Raw genomic sequence first — 17,553 nt, 5'->3', positions numbered from 1 at the left:
GTGTATGGCAGGCTTACAATGATGGCAAAAAACAACATTTCAGAGTGCTCTGACCCTGGTGCTAGAGGGGGTACGTAGCTGGAGGTTGAACGTTTGAAGGGGTACGGGACTATAAAAAGTTTGGGAACCACTGTTCTAGAGAGACAACACTAATACATGAAGATAATACTAAATGAGATAGAGAAGCTTAATTACAGCTGGTGTAGTAGATTGGATAATAATGTTGGCCAGTGCTAGTGAGAAAAACCACAGAGATACATCCTAGCCTATCTATCTATGAGGAAAACCACAGAGATAAATCCTAGCCTATCTATCTATGATAAAAACCAGAGATAAATCCTAGTCTATCTATGAGGAAAACCACAGAGATAAATCCTAGCCTATCTATCTATGAGGAAAACCACAGAGATAAATCCTAGCCTAGTCTATCTATGAGGAAAACCACAGAGATATATCCTAGTCTATCTATGAGGAAAACCACAGAGATAAATCCTAGCCTATCTATCTATGAGGAAAACCACAGAGATAAATCCTAGCCTATCTATCTATGAGGAAAACCACAGAGATAAATCCTAGCCTATCTATCTATGAGGAAAACCACAGAGATAAATCCTAGCCTATCTATCTATGAGAAAAACCACAGAGATAAATCCTAGCCTATCTATCTATGAGGAAAACCACAGAGATAAATCCTAGCCTATCTATCTATGAGGAAAACCACAGAGATAAATCCTAGCCTATCTATCTATGAGGAAAACCACAGAGATATATCCTAGTCTATCTATGAGGAAAACCACAGAGATAAATCCTAGCCTATCTATCTATGAGAAAAACCACAGAGATAAATCCTAGCCATCTATCTATGAGGAAAACCACAGAGATAAATCCTAGCCATCTATCTATGAGGAAAACCACAGAGATAAATCCTAGCTTATCTATCTATGAGAAAAACCACAGAGATAAATCCTAGCCTATCTATCTATGAGGAAAACCACAGAGATAAATCCTAGCCTATCTATCTATGAGGAAAACCACAGAGATAAATCCTAGCCTATCTATCTATGAGAAAAACCACAGAGATAAATCCTAGCCTATCTATCTATGAGGAAAACCACAGAGATAAATCCTAGCCTATCTATCTATGAGGAAAACCACAGAGATAAATCCTAGCCTATCTATCTATGAGGAAAACCACAGAGATATATCCTAGTCTATCTATGAGGAAAACCACAGAGATAAATCCTAGCCTATCTATCTATGAGAAAAACCACAGAGATAAATCCTAGCCATCTATCTATGAGGAAAACCACAGAGATAAATCCTAGCCATCTATCTATGAGGAAAACCACAGAGATAAATCCTAGCCTATCTATCTATGAGAAAAACCACAGAGATAAATCCTAGCCTATCTATCTATGAGGAAAACCACAGAGATAAATCCTAGCCTATCTATCTATGAGGAAAACCACAGAGATAAATCCTAGCCTATCTATCTATGAGGAAAACCACAGAGATAAATCCTAGCCTATCTATCTATGAGGAAAACAGTAATCTATGAAGGATTAATGATATCTATCTACAAGACAAAGGCTACGTCCAAAATGACATTGTATGAGACTATTCACTTGGAATAAGATGGAACGGCAAACTTAGCAAAAAAAGAGTTAAAATGTAGCTGTAGTTGTGATTGTGCATTTTTTCAATGCAGTAAGGATAATCTATTCTGCTGTCAGATACATCTCTCTCTCTACTGAGAACAGACACAGTTTGAGGGAAACAGAGGCCTGCGCATTAGGGCTAAATAGCCTCTCCTTCCAGGCTTCCTCAACCGCAAAGTGATGAACGACACCTGGAAGTATGATAGTGCGTGACTAGGTGTGTTCCTACCTGGATGGGTAAAGGTAACCTACCTGCCTGAGCAGAGGGGTTTCTGTTGCTCCCCGTGCCCCCCAGTAGAGGACTGCCCTGTCCCTCCTTGTCCTTGTCCAAGGGGACCCTCTTCAGGCTGTAAGGCAGCATTGCACCCTTGGGAGACACATTCCCTCCAGGGGAGTCACAGACCTCATCTGGCAGACAGAAAGAGAAACAGTATCAGAACTACATCAAGGTTTCTATTGTCCCAAAACCAGGACAGGTGTGTGTTAAATGTCCAGGTTAAGATATGTCATTTATTGTTGTTTACGTAGTTGATGACAGCGACAGGAAGCCAGATTAGTTGGCATCCCAGGTGAAGATCTGTGGTCTATTGAAAGGCAGAAGGTGTCCAGCCTCAGGCCCCAGAATATTACTATTACACTATCCCTAGATCTTTTAACAGATTTAACATCCAGGGGCTAGATAGTTCTAGATCTATAACAGCTTTAACATCCAGGGGATAGATAGTTCTAGATCTTTAACAGCTTTAACATCCAGGGGCTAGATAGTTCTAGATCTTTAACAGCTTTAACATCCAGGGGCTAGATAGTTCTAGATCTTTAACATCCAGGGGCTAGATAGTTCTAGATCTTTAACAGCTTTAACATCCAGGGGCTAGATAGTTCTAGATCTTTAACAGCTTTAACATCCAGGGGCTAGATAGTTCTAGATCTTTAACAGCTTTAACATCCAGGGGCTAGATAGTTCTAGATCTTCAACAGCTTTAAAATCCAGGGGCTAGATAGTTCTAGATCTTTAACAGCTTTAAAATCCAGGGGCTAGATAGTTCTAGATTTTCAACAGCTTTAAAATCCAGTGGCTAGATAGTTGTAGATCTTTAAAATCCAGTGGCTAGATAGTTGTAGATCTTTAACATCCATGGGCTAGATAGTTCTAGATCTTTAACCTCCAGGGGCTAGATAGTTCTAGACCTTTAACATCCAGGGACTAGATAGTTGTAGATCTTTAACATCCAGGGGCTAGATAGTTGTAGATCTTTAACATCCAGGGGCTAGATAGTTGTAGATCTTTAACATCCAGGGGCTAGATAGTGTCCTAGTATCCCCCCTATGCTCCTGTCCTCCATACCACTGGAATAATATATATATATATATATTGTTTATCTGTATCTATGCTCCTGTCCTCCATACCACTGGAATAAAATGTATATATATATTGTTTATCTGATCCATACTGTATCTATGCTCCTGTCCTCCATACCACTGGAATAAAATATATATATATTGTTTATCTGATCCATACTGTATCTATGCTCCTGTCCTCCATACCACTGGAATAAAATGTATATATATTGTGTTTATCTGATCCATACTGTATCTATGCTCCTGTCCTCCATACCATAGGAATAAAATGTATATATATTGTTTATCTGATCCATACTGTATCTATGCTCCTGTCCTCCATACCACTGGAATAAAATGTATATATATTGTTTATCTGATCCATACTGTATCTATGCTCCTGTCCTCCATACCACTGGAATAAAATGTATATATATTGTTTATCTGATCCATACTGTATCTATGCTCCTGTCCTCCATACCACTGGAATAAAATGTATATATATTGTGTTTATCTGATCCATACTGTATCTATGCTCCTGTCCTCCATACCATAGGAATAAAATGTATATATATTGTTTATCTGATCCATACTGTATCTATGCTCCTGTCCTCCATACCACTGGAATAAAATGTATATATATTGTTTATCTGATCCATACTGTATCTATGCTCCTGTCCTCCATACCACTGGAATAAAATGTATATATATTGTGTTTATCTGATCCATACTGTATCTATGCTCCTGTCCTCCATACCATAGGAATAAAATGTATATATATTGTTTATCTGATCCATACTGTATCTATGCTCCTGTCCTCCATACCACTGGAATAAAATGTATATATATTGTTTATCTGATCCATACTGTATCTATGCTCCTGTCCTCCATACCACTGGAATAAAATGTATATATATTGTTTATCTGATCCATACTGTATCTATGCTCCTGTCCTCCATACCACTGGAATAAAATGTATATATATTGTGTTTATCTGATCCATACTGTATCTATGCTCCTGTCCTCCATACCACTGGAATAAAATGTATATATATTGTGTTTATCTGATCCATACTGTATCTATGCTCCTGTCCTCCATACCATAGGAATAAAATGTATATATATTGTTTATCTGATCCATACTGTATCTATGCTCCTGTCCTCCATACCACTGGAATAAAATGTATATATATTGTTTATCTGATCCATACTGTATCTATGCTCCTGTCCTCCATACCACTGGAATAAAATGTATATATATTGTTTATCTGATCCATACTGTATCTATGCTCCTGTCCTCCATACCACTGGAATAAAATATATATATATTGTTTATCTGATCCATACTGTATCTATGCTCCTGTCCTCCATACCACTGGAATAAAATGTATATATATTGTGTTTATCTGATCCATACTGTATCTATGCTCCTGTCCTCCATACCATAGGATAAAATGTATATATATTGTTTATCTGATCCATACTGTATCTATGCTCCTGTCCTCCATACCACTGGAATAAAATGTATATATATTGTTTATCTGATCCATACTGTATCTATGCTCCTGTCCTCCATACCACTGGAATAATATATATATATATTGTTTATCTGATCCATACTGTATCTATGCTCCTGTCCTCCATACCATAGGAATAAAATGTATATATATTTTGTTTATCTGTATCTATGCTCCTGGCTGTTCACTATACCACAGGAATAAAACAAAAATACAGTATCAATCTGTGTTATGTAAACGCTCCATACTCTACCAACAGGGCCTGAAGTTACCACACACCACCTGCCAAACGTGAGTCTGTCTCACCAGCCACTGTGGAGGGTGGTTGGCTCCACAGTGCATTTGGGAATAAAAATAGTCAAGTATGATCACATTTATAGTAAAATAAATGCTGCAGTAGCTGTTTTCAAAGTATTTAGGGACATTTTGTTTCATAGCTGGTAAATTAATTGCACAAAGTCAAAGAACTACAAATCCTATATAGGCTTTTCCACCTCGCTCTGCAACACTGCCTGGCTGGGGTGAAGAGCTGGTGCACGTGACACATTCCCTCCAGCCATGTTGTTTTTCTGTGTTTGACTTTCAACAGCTAGAGAAGAGAAGACAACGCTTCTACTAGTCAGACTCAATCTCACAGGCACTAACATGACTGACTTCACGCTACCACGGTAACCGCCCGCCCTTAAAGGGGAAAAAATAACAATATTCAATCAACCACATTAGTTACTTCTTACTAGTAACACATGTGCTGTTTAAGAAGCATTACAAAGAATGTTCATCTGTTTTTGTGTGTGTTTTGTTAGTGTAATTTTAAATGAAATAAAAACATTTTGGCTGGTACCAATTTCTCTGTCTACCAATTCTCCTGGCTGTTATCCATACTAATGGAAGGATATAAGAATATCCAGTATATGGGTACATCTCGTTGCTCCATATTACAGGCCTACCTATGCTCCTGGCTGTTATCCATACTAATGGAAGGATATAAGAATATCCAGTATATGGGTACATCTCGTTGCTCCATATTACAGGCCTACCTATGCTCCTGGCTGTTATCCATACTAATGGAAGGATATAAGAATATCCAGTATATGGGTACATCTCGTTGCTCCATATTACAGGCCTACCTATGCTCCTGGCTGTTATCCATACTAATGGAAGGATATAAGAATATCCAGTATATGGGTACATCTCGTTGCTCCATATTACAGGCCTACCTATGCTCCTGGCTGTTATCCATACTAATGGAAGGATATAAGAATATCCAGTATATGGGTACATCTCGTTGCTCCATATTACAGGCCTACCTATGCTCCTGGCTGTTATCCATACTAATGGAAGGATATAAGAATATCCAGTATATGGGTACATCTCAATGCCCCATATTACAGGCCAACCTATGCTCCTGGCTGTTATCCATACTAATGGAAGCATATAATAATATCCAGTATATGGGTACATCTCAATGCTCCATATTACAGGCCTACCTATGCTCCTGCTACTGCTGGTGCGCGGCTTCTGAAGGATGGAGGGTCGGGCAGCGAGGGCTGGCTTGGTGCCCTGAAGAGGGGGTTTAGGACTGGAACTGGAGGTAATGCGGTTTCTAGGGACCGTCTCTGGTTTGGCCTCCCCACCACGAGGGCTCTTCTCTGGGGAGCCGACCAGCACCACCCCCTCTGCCTTGGAGCCACCTGGAGACCTGCTCTCTGTTGGGATAGGCTGGCCCTTCACTGCGCACACACATTATCAAATCAAAATGGTATTTATCACATGTGCCGAATACAACAGGTGTAGGTAGACCTTACAGTGAAATGCTTACTTACAAGCCCTTAACCAACAATGCCGTTTTAAGAAAAATAAGTGTTAAGAAAGTATTCACTGAAATAAACTGAAGTAAAAAATGAATAAATAAAATTAAAAAATAGATAAATAACAAATAATTAAGGAGCAACAATAAAATAACAGTAGTGAGGCTATATAGTCGGGCACACATGGCCATTCACAGGACACACAGAAGTCAACAAGTCACACAAATCATTCACAAAACGAGTCTTCTCGTTCAGTCACTAACTGTACAAACTTCATTACCTTCAGTCACGGTCACATGCAAACACATGCATGAGTTCATGTCCAAGATCAGCTTCAATTTGACAGTCTAAATAAAGGCAGTCAGGGTGAATCAATACACATCTGTGGTCCAGGAAATATAGTCTCCCACGTCATGTGATTCCCACTCTGTAAACATAAACAAGCCAGTAGAGATGAACTCACCGCTGCCACTGCTGTCTGGACTGGACGACTGGTCATACTGGTCCTGGGGGAGACAGACAGACAACCCTGGGTTCAGTCACAGCATCTACTATAGATCAACCTACTAATACTGTGGACGTTACTGTCTCCTATCTACTTAGCGTCCCAGCTAGCTCTTAGCATACAATACGTGTTGTGCTGTATTTATTTCCAGCAGCAGGTGGTGCTGTAGTGTAACAGAGTGACTGGGCTTAGGTCCAGCCATACAGCCCAGCACCATGATCCCGCCAACAGATGGCACATGACAGCCCGCTTGGACTTTGCCAAAAGGCACCTAAAGGATTCTCAGACCATGAGAAACAATATTCTCTGGTCTGATGAAACCAAGATTGAACTCTTTGGCCTGAATGCCAAGCGTCACGCCTGGAGGAAACCTGGCACCATCCCTACGGTGAAGCATGGTGATGGCAGCATCATGCTGTGGGGATGTTTTTCAGAGACAGCGACTGGGAGACTAGTCAGGATCGACGGAAAGATGAACAGAGCAAAGTACAGAGAGATCCTTGATGAAAACCTGCTAAAATAGCTGTGCAGCAACACTCCCCATCCAACCTGACAGAGCTTGAGAGGATTTGCAGAGAAGAATGGGATAAACTCCCCAAATGCAGGTGTGCCAAGCTTGTAGCATCATACCCAAGAAGACTCCAGGCTGTAATCATTGCCAAAGGTGCTTCAACAGATTAGGGCCTAATTCATTTAATTCAATGGACTGATTCTCTTATATGAACTATAACTCAGTAAAATAGTTGAAATTGTTGCATGTTGCATTTATATTTTTGTTCAGTATATAAACCAGTACAGACAGTTACAGTAATATATTACCTTTGATTCACCAGTACAGACAGATGTAGTTACAGTAATATATTACTTTTGATTCACCAGTACTGACCTTATGTGATCCGAAGGTCCGTCTCTCCTGCTTGGCCTTCATCTCCGCCAGGAGTCCAGTCCCCATCACCTGCACCCCGTAGCGCCTCCCCCCCTGGGGACTACCCTTACTGTCCCCATCTGACACCTCATCCATAGAGTCTGGGGTCCGGAGCTCCTCAGACCGGTCTGAGCTGCTGCTGCAGTCCAGGGGTTGGGTGAGCTGGCTGGGATGGGTGGGCTGGGTCTTGGCCTCCTTGACCTTGGTTGGTGGTTCTGGAGCTTGGCTCTTCAGGGAGGCCTTAGGGGAGGAAGGTCCCTCGGGGACGGTGGTTACTGGAGCTGGGGTTTGGGCTGGAGCTGGGGTAGACTGGTTCTTCTCTGACTTGTCTTTGTCTGAAGACTTGGAGGTGCGAGACTTGATGAGGTTGAGGAAACCTCCTTTACTCTTCTTCTTCTCCCCATCCTGGGAGTCTGAAGTCTTTAGGGAACGTCTGAGAGGGGGAAGGAGGGGGAAGAAGAGAGGGGGGAGTGAGAGAGAGAGGGAGAGCGAAAGAGAGGAGTGAGAGACGGAGAGAGAGGGGAGTGGGAGACAGAGAGAGAGCGAGAGAGTTAACCTTTTCAATATAAACATGGCTGAAAGAGCAAGAGGACTGAAAGAGCAAGTAATTTTTCATAGTGATGAGTCGTAACACTTACTTCGAGTCCATCTTGGTGACTTTCTTGGAGAAGAACTCGTCCACCCCCTCATCAACCCTTCCATGCAGGCCGTTCTGCTCTCCGTCCTGAGACGTGGTGCTGCTGATTTGCTGTGAAGTAAAAATACAGGGTTGTTATAACACCATGACAATACAGGGTTGTTATAACACCATACCACTACAGGGTAGTTATAACACCATACCAATACAGGGTTGTTATAAAACCATACCAATACAGGGTTGTTATAACACCATGACAATACAGGGTTGTTATAACACCATGACAATACAGGGTTGTTATAACACAATACCACTACAGGGTTGTTATAACCCCATGACAATACAGGGTTGTTATAACCCCATGACAATACAGGGTTGTTATAACACCATGACAATACAGGGTTGTTATAACACCATACCACTACAGGGTTGTTATAACACCATACCACTACAGGGTAGTTATAACACCATACCACTACAGGGTAGTTATAACACCATACCAATACAGGGTTGTTATAACACCATACCAATACAGGGTTGTTATAACACCATACCACTACAGGGTTGTTATAACACCATGACAATACAGGGTTGTTATAACACAATACCACTACAGGGTTGTTATAACACCATACCAATACAGGGTTGTTATAACACAATACCACTACAGGGTTGTTATAACACCATACCACAACAGGGTTGTTATAACACCATACCACAACAGGGTTGTTATAACACCATACCACTACAGGGTTGTTATAACACCATGACAATACAGGGTTGTTATAACACCATGACAATACAGGGTTGTTATAACACCATACCAATACAGGGTTGTTATAACACCATGCCACTACTGGGTTGTTATTATACCATACCACTACAGGGTTGTTATAACACCATGACAATACAGGGTTGTTATAACACCATGACAATACAGGGTTGTTATAACACCATACCACTACAAGATTGTTATAACACCATGACAATACAGGGTTGTTATAACACCATGACAATACAGGGTTGTTATAACACCATGACAATACAGGGTTGTTATAACACCATGACAATACAGGGTTGTTATAACACAATACCACTACAGGGTTGTTATAACACCATATCAATACAGGGTTGTAATAACACCATGACAACACAGGGTTGTTATAACACCATGAAAATACAGGGTTGTTATAACACCATACCACTACAGGGTTGTTATAACACCATACCACTACAGGGTTGTTATAACACCATGACAATACAGGGTTGTTATTACACCATACCACTACAGGGTTGTTATAACACCATACCACTACAGGGTTGTTAAAACACCATGCCACTACAGGGTTGTTATAACCCCATGACAATACAGGGTTGTTATAACACCATACCACTACAGGGTTGTTATAACACCATGACAATACAGGGTTGTTATTACACCATACCACTACAGGGTTGTTATAACACCATACCACTACAGGGTTGTTAAAACACCATACCACTACAGGGTTGTTAAAACACCATGACACTACAGGGTTGTTATAACACCATGACACTACAGGGTTGTTATAACACAATACCACTACAGGGTTGTTATAACACCATGCCACTACAGGGTTGTTATAACACCATGCCACTACTGGGTTGTTATTATACCATACCACTACAAGGTTGTTATAACACCATGACAATACAGGGTTGTTATAACACCATACCAATACAGGGTTGTTATAACACCATGACAATACAGGGTTGTTATTACACCATACCACTACAGGGTTGTTATAACACCATACCAATACAGGGTTGTTATAACACCATACCAATACAGGGTTGTTATAACACCATGACAATACAGGGTTGTTATAACACCATATCAATACAGGGTTGTTATAACACAATACCACTACAGGGTTGTTATAACACAATACCACTACAGGGTTGTTATAACACCATGACAATACAGGGTTGTTATTACACCATACCACTACAGGGTTGTTATAACACCATACCACTACAGGGTTGTTATAACACCATGACAATACAGGGTTGTTATAACACCATGACAATACAGGGTTGTTATAACACCATGACAATACAGGGTTGTTATAACACCATACCACTACAGGGTTGTTATAACACCATGACAATACAGGGTTGTTATAACACCATGACAATACAGGGTTGTTATAACACCATGACAATACAGGGTTGTTATAACACCATGACAATACAGGGTTGTTATAACACCATACCACTACAGGGTTGTTATAACCCCATGACAATACAGGGTTGTTATAACACCATACCAATACAGGGTTGTTATAACACCATATCAATACAGGGTTGTTATTACACCATACCACTACAGGGTTGTTATAACACCATACCAATACAGGGTTGTTATAACACCATACCAATACAGGGTTGTTATAACACCATGACAATACAGGGTTGTTCTAACACAATACCACTACAGGGTTGTTATAACACAATACCACTACAGGGTTGTTATAACACAATACCACTACAGGGTTGTTATAACACCATGACAATACAGGGTTGTTATTACACCATACCACTACAGGGTTGTTATAACACCATGACAATACAGGGTTGTTATAACACCATGACAATACAGGGTTGTTATAACACCATACCACTACAGGGTTGTTATAACACCATACCACTACAGGGTTGTTATAACACCATACCACTACAGGGTTGTTATAACACCATACCACTACAGGGTTGTTATAACACCATGACAATACAGGGTTGTTATAACACAATACCACTACAGGGTTGTTATAACACCATACCACTACAGGGTTGTTATAACACCATGACAATACAGGGTTGTTATAACACAATACCACTACAGGGTTGTTATAACACAATACCACTACAGGGTTGTTATAACACCATGACAATACAGGGTTGTTATAACACCATGACAATACAGGGTTGTTATAACACAATACCACTACAGGGTTGTTATAACACAATACCACTACAGGGTTGTTATAACACCATGACAATACAGGGTTGTTATTACACCATACCACTACAGGGTTGTTATAACACCATACCAATACAGGGTTGTTATAACACCATGACAATACAGGGTTGTTATAACACCATACCACTACAGGGTTGTTATAACACCATGACAATACAGGGTTGTTATAACACAATACCACTACAGGGTTGTTATAACACCATGCCACTACAGGGTTGTTATTACACCATACCACTACAGGGTTGTTATAACACCATGACAATACAGGGTTGTTATAACACCATACCAATACAGGGTTGTTATAACACCATACCAATACAGGGTTGTTATAACACCATGACAATACAGGGTTGTTATAACACCATACCAATACAGGGTTGTTATAACACCATATCAATACAGGGTTGTTATAACACCATGACAATACAGGGTTGTTATAACACCATACCACTACAGGGTTGTTATAACACCAAGACAATACAGGGTTGTTATAACACATGACAGATAAACTACTTTATAAAGTAAGAAAGGGCTAGTTGTGTGTTTGAGAACAAGAGTAAAACTTTGTTCTAAAATAAACCCCATACTCACGCCAAAGGTTCTCACTCTGGGGTTCTTGTTAGAACTAAATCATTGACATCTACCTTATGGACTGTGCTGTTCTGCTCATTATCCCACCAGTAACTCACAGTGGTGATACTCACCGGTATCTTACTGGACTGCATCTTCTTGTTCCTGCGAGGCCGTAGTTTGGTGAAGTGCTGCAGCTTCTTGGCCTCGTCTGAGGGCAGTTCTCCCATGGCCCCTGACGGTCTCTTCTCTAACCTAGAGAGGCTAGGAGCAGGGGAAGGTGCAGGAGGGTCCTCTGTGTGGATAGGAACATCTTCCAGGGCCTTGTCAAGGTCAAACTCCATCTCTACAAGATCAGAGGTCGCAGGTTATAGACAGGTCAGAGGATTACATACTGTACATGGTGAGATAATTATGAATAAGTAAGCATTTTGCAGTTTAGGTGTATCATATTTAGTTAGTTCATACGTTTATTATCTTACTAGTAACACTATGTCATGAAACACACTTCACAAAACACATTTCTGCATTTATAAATGTCTTCTATCTAAAACATAGTTATATAAAACAAAAGAAGAAAACTCTCTGTCAGAACCTAAAACTAGAGGTATGTTATCTAGAGCCAGCTCTCTGTCAGAACCTAAAACTAGAGGTATGTTATCTAAACCAGCTCTCTGTCAGAACCTAAAACTAGAGGTATGTTATCTAAACCAGCTCTCTGTCAGAACCTAAAACTAGAGGTATGTTATCTAAACCAGCTCTCTGTCAGAACCTAAAACTAGAGGTATGTTATCTAAACCAGCTCTCTGTCAGAACCTAAAACTAGAGGTATGTTATCTAAACCAGCTCTCTGTCAGAACCTAAAACTAGAGGTATGTTATCTAGAGCCAGCTCTCTGTCAGAACCTAAAACTAGAGGTATGTTATCTAGAGCCAGCTCTCTGTCAGAACCTAAAACTAGAGGTATGTTATCTAAACCAGCTCTCTGTCAGAACCTAAAACTAGAGGTATGTTATCTAAACCAGCTCTCTGTCAGAACCTAAAACTAGAGGTATGTTATCTAGAGCCAGCTCTCTGTCAGAACCTAAAACTAGAGGTATGTTATCTAGAGCCAGCTCTCTGTCAGAACCTAAAACTAGAGGTATGTTATCTAAACCAGCTCTCTGTCAGAACCTAAAACTAGAGGTATGTTATCTAAACCAGCTCTCTGTCAGAACCTCAAACTAGAGGTATGTTATCTAAACCAGCTCTCTGTCAGAACCTAAAACTAGAGGTATGTTATCTAAACCAGCTCTCTGTCAGAACCTAAAACTAGAGGTATGTTATCTAAACCAGCTCTCTGTCAGAACCTAAAACTAGAGGTATGTTATCTAGAGCCAGCTCTCTGTCAGAACCTAAAACTAGAGGTATGTTATCTAAACCAGCTCTCTGTCAGAACCTAAAACTAGAGGTATGTTATCTAAACCAGCTCTCTGTCAGAACCTAAAACTAGAGGTATGTTATCTAGACCAGCTCTCTGTCAGAACCTAAAACTAGAGGTATGTTATCTAAACCAGCTCTCTGTCAGAACCTAAAACTAGAGGTATGTTATCTACAGCCAGCTCTCTGTCAGAACCTAAAACTAGAGGTGTGTTATCTAAACCAGCTCTCTGTCAGAACCTAAAACTAGAGGTATGTTATCTAGTTCATTATTTATCAGCTTCTAGTACAGGCAGTAGTAACACAACAACAATCTGTCATGGTCCACACGTCACAACGTTGATCTGATACTAGCTGTCTGCTTGGTCGAGGAGACTCACCGAAGGCACGAGAAACTGGACGGAGCATTCTACTGTGGATGCTTTTCCTCTTGGACTTGGGAGTCATCTGGAAAGAACACAGATATTTACTCATAAGAGACGCCATAACTACTATCACCAAAACCTTCTGATACTCAGCCAGCCCTCTTACAGTAGACTGGGATGTCCATCTTCATCCACAGACACAAAACACACTTCACTGAGTGTAATGTGTCAATGCTGCATTTGAATTCAACACATCATTTCAATACTAGTTTGCGTAAAAGATGAAGTGATCTTTATCTTGTTCGGTTTTTCCCCTCTCGCTACCAAAACAAAACCAAACCAAAAATGAGGACAGAACACTAACTAACAGGAGATGTGTACTGCTGCATCAATATTGACAGGACAGAACACTAACTAACAGGAGATGTGTACTGCTGCATCAATATTGACAGGACAGAACACTAACTAACAGGAGATGTGTACTGCTGCATCAATATTGACAGGACAGAACACTAACTAACAGGAGATGTGTACTGCTGCATCAATATTGACAGGACAGAACACTAACTAACAGGAGATGTGTACTGCTGCATCAATATTGACAGGACAGAACACTAACTAACAGGAGATGTGTACTGCTGCATCAATATTGACAGGACAGAACACTAACTAACAGGAGATGTGTACTGCTGCATCAATATTGACAGGACAGAACACTAACTAACAGGAGATGTGTACTGCTGCATCAATATTGACAGGACAGAACACTAACAGGAGATGTGTACTGCTGCATCAATATTGACAGGACAGAACACTAACTAACAGGAGATGTGTACTGCTGCATCAATATTGACAGGACAGAACACTAACTAACAGGAGATGTGTACTGCTGCATCAATATTGACAGGACAGAACACTAACTAACAGGAGATGTGTACTGCTGCATCAATATTGACAGGACAGAACACTAACTAACAGGAGATGTGTACTGCTGCATCAATATTGACAGGACAGAACACTAACTAACAGGAGATGTGTACTGCTGCATCAATATTGACAGGACAGAACACTAACAGGAGATGTGTACTGCTGCATCAATATTGACAGGACAGAACACTAACTAACAGGAGATGTGTACTGCTGCATCAATATTGACAGGACAGAACACTAACTAACAGGAGATGTGTACTGCTGCATCAATATTGACAGGACAGAACACTAACTAACAGGAGATGTGTACTGCTGCATCAATATTGACAGGACAGAACACTAACTAACAGGAGATGTAAGCATAACTCTAACGGCAACCTTTAAAAGTCCTGACCATTACCCTAAATGACATTTCACATCCCCACTCTTTACACACTGAATGAGATTTTTTTAAAATCATAAAACACGAGGGTGAAACAATAATAAAGCTTTGTGCTAGAGATGTGATACACTTGGCCAGCTCTTTTTAACTGGAGAGAAAGAGAGAAAGAGAGAGAGAGCCAGAGAGAGAGAGAGCCAGAGAGAGAGAGAGACAGAGCCAGAGAGAGAGCGAGAGAAAGAGAGCCAGAGAGAGAGTGAGAAAAAGAGAGCCAGAGAGAGAGAGAGAGAGAGCCAGAGAGAGAGAGACAGAGAGAGAGAGACAGAGAGAGAGAGACAGAGAGAGAGAGACAGAGAGAGAGAGCCAGAGAGAGAGAGAGAGCCAGAGAGAGAGAGAGAGAGAGAGCCAGAGAGAGAGAGACAGAGAGAGAGAGACAGAGAGAGAGAGCCAGAGAGAGAGAGAGAGAGAGCCAGAGAGAGAGAGCCAGAGAGAGAGAGACAGAGAGAGAGAGACAGAGAGAGAGAGCCAGAGAGAGAGAGAGAGAGAGAGAGAGAGAGAGAGCCAGAGAGAGAGACAGAGAGAGAGAGAGCGCCAGAGAGAGAGAGAGAGAGAGCCAGAGAGAGAGACAGAGAGAGAGAGAGCGCCAGAGAGAGAGAGAGAGAGAGCCAGAGAGAGAGACAGAGAGAGAGAGAGCGCCAGAGAGAGAGAGCGAGAGCTCTTGGCCAGTACCATCCAGATCTCCTTGGTTATTTCATCTTTCAGGATCTGAGCCCTTGGTCACAAAACTACTTCTAATCAGTATCTCTGATACAATAACTGTCTGTTCCCCATCACCCCAGCATAACCATAATCCTCTTTCCTATCAGATATATATCATACAGTATCAACACAATCATCTATGGATGCTTCTCATGAATATACCAGAGAGGGAGATTTGACACACAGTGAGTGAAGTGAAGACAACAGTATTTCAGGTGACATTGTGACACTGTGTGTGACATCATGACCAGGTGAACATGGAACACAACATGTGGTGTTCCAGCAGTGCAGTGTGGAATGATGCAATGAGGGAGGGGTATTGCATCAGGAGTTTGACAAGCAAATACTTGCAACAAGATATGATCTCTCCCCGCGCCGGGCCCCACTGTCCTATCTCCCCGCGCCAGGCCCCACTGTCCTATCTCCCCGCGTCAGGCCCCACTGTCCTATCTCCCCGCGCCAGGCCCCACTGTCCTATCTCCCCGCGCCAGGCCCCACTGTCCTATCTCACCGCTTCAGGCCCCACTGTCCTATCTCCCCGCGCCAGGCCCCACTGTCCTATCTCCCCGCGCCAGGCCCCACTGTCCTATCTCCCCGCGTCAGGCCCCACTGTCCTCTCTCCCCGCGTCAGGCCCCACTGTCCTCTCTCCCCGCGCCAGGCCCCACTGTCCTCTCTCCCCGCGCCAGGCCCCACTGTCCTCTCTCCCCGCGCCAGGCCCCACTGTCCTCTCTCCCCGCGCCAGGCCCCACTGTCCTCTCTCCCCGCGCCAGGCCCCACTGTCCTCTCTCCCCGCGCCAGGCCCCACTGTCCTCTCTCCCCGCGCCAGGCCCCACTGTCCTCTCTCCGCGTGTCAGGCCCCACTGTCCCATCTCACCGCGCCAGGCCCCACTGTCCTCTCTCACCGCGCCAGGCCCCACTGTCCTCTCTCCCCGCGCCAGGCCCCACTGTCCTCTCTCCCCGCGCCAGGCCCCACTGTCCTCTCTCCCCGCGCCAGGCCCCACTGTCCTCTCTCCCCGCGCCAGGCCCCACTGTCCTCTCTCACCGCGTCAGGCCCCACTGTCCTCTCTCCCCGCGCCAGGCCCCACTGTCCTCTCTCCCCGCGCCAGGCCCCACTGTCCTCTCTCCCCGCGCCAGGCCCCACTGTCCTCTCTCCCCGCGCCAGGCCCCACTGTCCTCTCTCCCCGCGCCAGGCCCCACTGTCCTCTCTCCCCGCGCTTCAGGCCCCACTGTCCTCTCTCCCCGCGCTTCAGGCCCCACTGTCCCATCTCTCCGCGCTTCAGGCCCCACTGTCCCATCTCTCCGCTTCAGGCCCCACTGTCCCATCTCTCCGCTTCAGGCCCCACTGTCCCATCTCACCGCATCAGGCCCCACTGTCCCATCTCACCGCATCAGGCCCCACTGTCCTATCTCACCGCGCCAGGCCCCACTGTCCTATCTCACCGCGTCAGGCCCCACTGTCCTATCTCACCGCATCAGGCCCCACTGTCCTATCTCACCGCGCCAGGCCCCACTGTCCTATCTCACCGCGCCAGGCCCCACTGTCCTATCTCACCGCGCCAGGCCCCACTGTCCTATCTCACCGCGTCAGGCCCCACTGTCCTATCTCACCGCATCAGGCCCCACTGTCCTATCTCACCGCGCCAGGCCCCACTGTCCTATCTCACCGCGTCAGGCCCCACTGTCCTATCTCACCGCGTCAGGCCCCACTGTCCTATCTCACC

The 17,553-nt window shown here is 43.1% G+C and overlaps 1 protein-coding gene across 4 annotated transcripts in view; it reads right to left on the bottom strand.

Moving 5' to 3' along the window:
* Nucleotides 1-17,553, bottom strand: part of LOC106598556 (F-actin-uncapping protein LRRC16A) — a 286,920-nt gene that overhangs the window by 7,382 nt on the left and 261,985 nt on the right. For all 4 annotated transcript variants that reach the window (XM_082975967.1, XM_082975965.1, XM_082975966.1 and 1 more), the window contains exons 30-36: nucleotides 13,779-13,845; nucleotides 12,115-12,326; nucleotides 8,390-8,499; nucleotides 7,713-8,184; nucleotides 6,785-6,827; nucleotides 6,001-6,243; nucleotides 1,911-2,066 (exon numbers count right to left, since the gene is read on the bottom strand). In XM_082975967.1, the coding sequence (XP_082832093.1) occupies nucleotides 1,911-2,066; nucleotides 6,001-6,243; nucleotides 6,785-6,827; nucleotides 7,713-8,184; nucleotides 8,390-8,499; nucleotides 12,115-12,326; nucleotides 13,779-13,845 (1,303 nt within the window). The remainder of the gene's footprint in view (nucleotides 1-1,910; nucleotides 2,067-6,000; nucleotides 6,244-6,784; nucleotides 6,828-7,712; nucleotides 8,185-8,389; nucleotides 8,500-12,114; nucleotides 12,327-13,778; nucleotides 13,846-17,553) is intronic.

This window comes from Salmo salar, chromosome 05 (assembly GCF_965601325.2).
Source record: "Salmo salar chromosome 05, fSalSal1, whole genome shotgun sequence".
Taxonomy (NCBI): Eukaryota; Metazoa; Chordata; class Actinopteri; order Salmoniformes; family Salmonidae; genus Salmo; species Salmo salar.
This window is presented reverse-complemented; position numbering and strand designations above follow the sequence as displayed.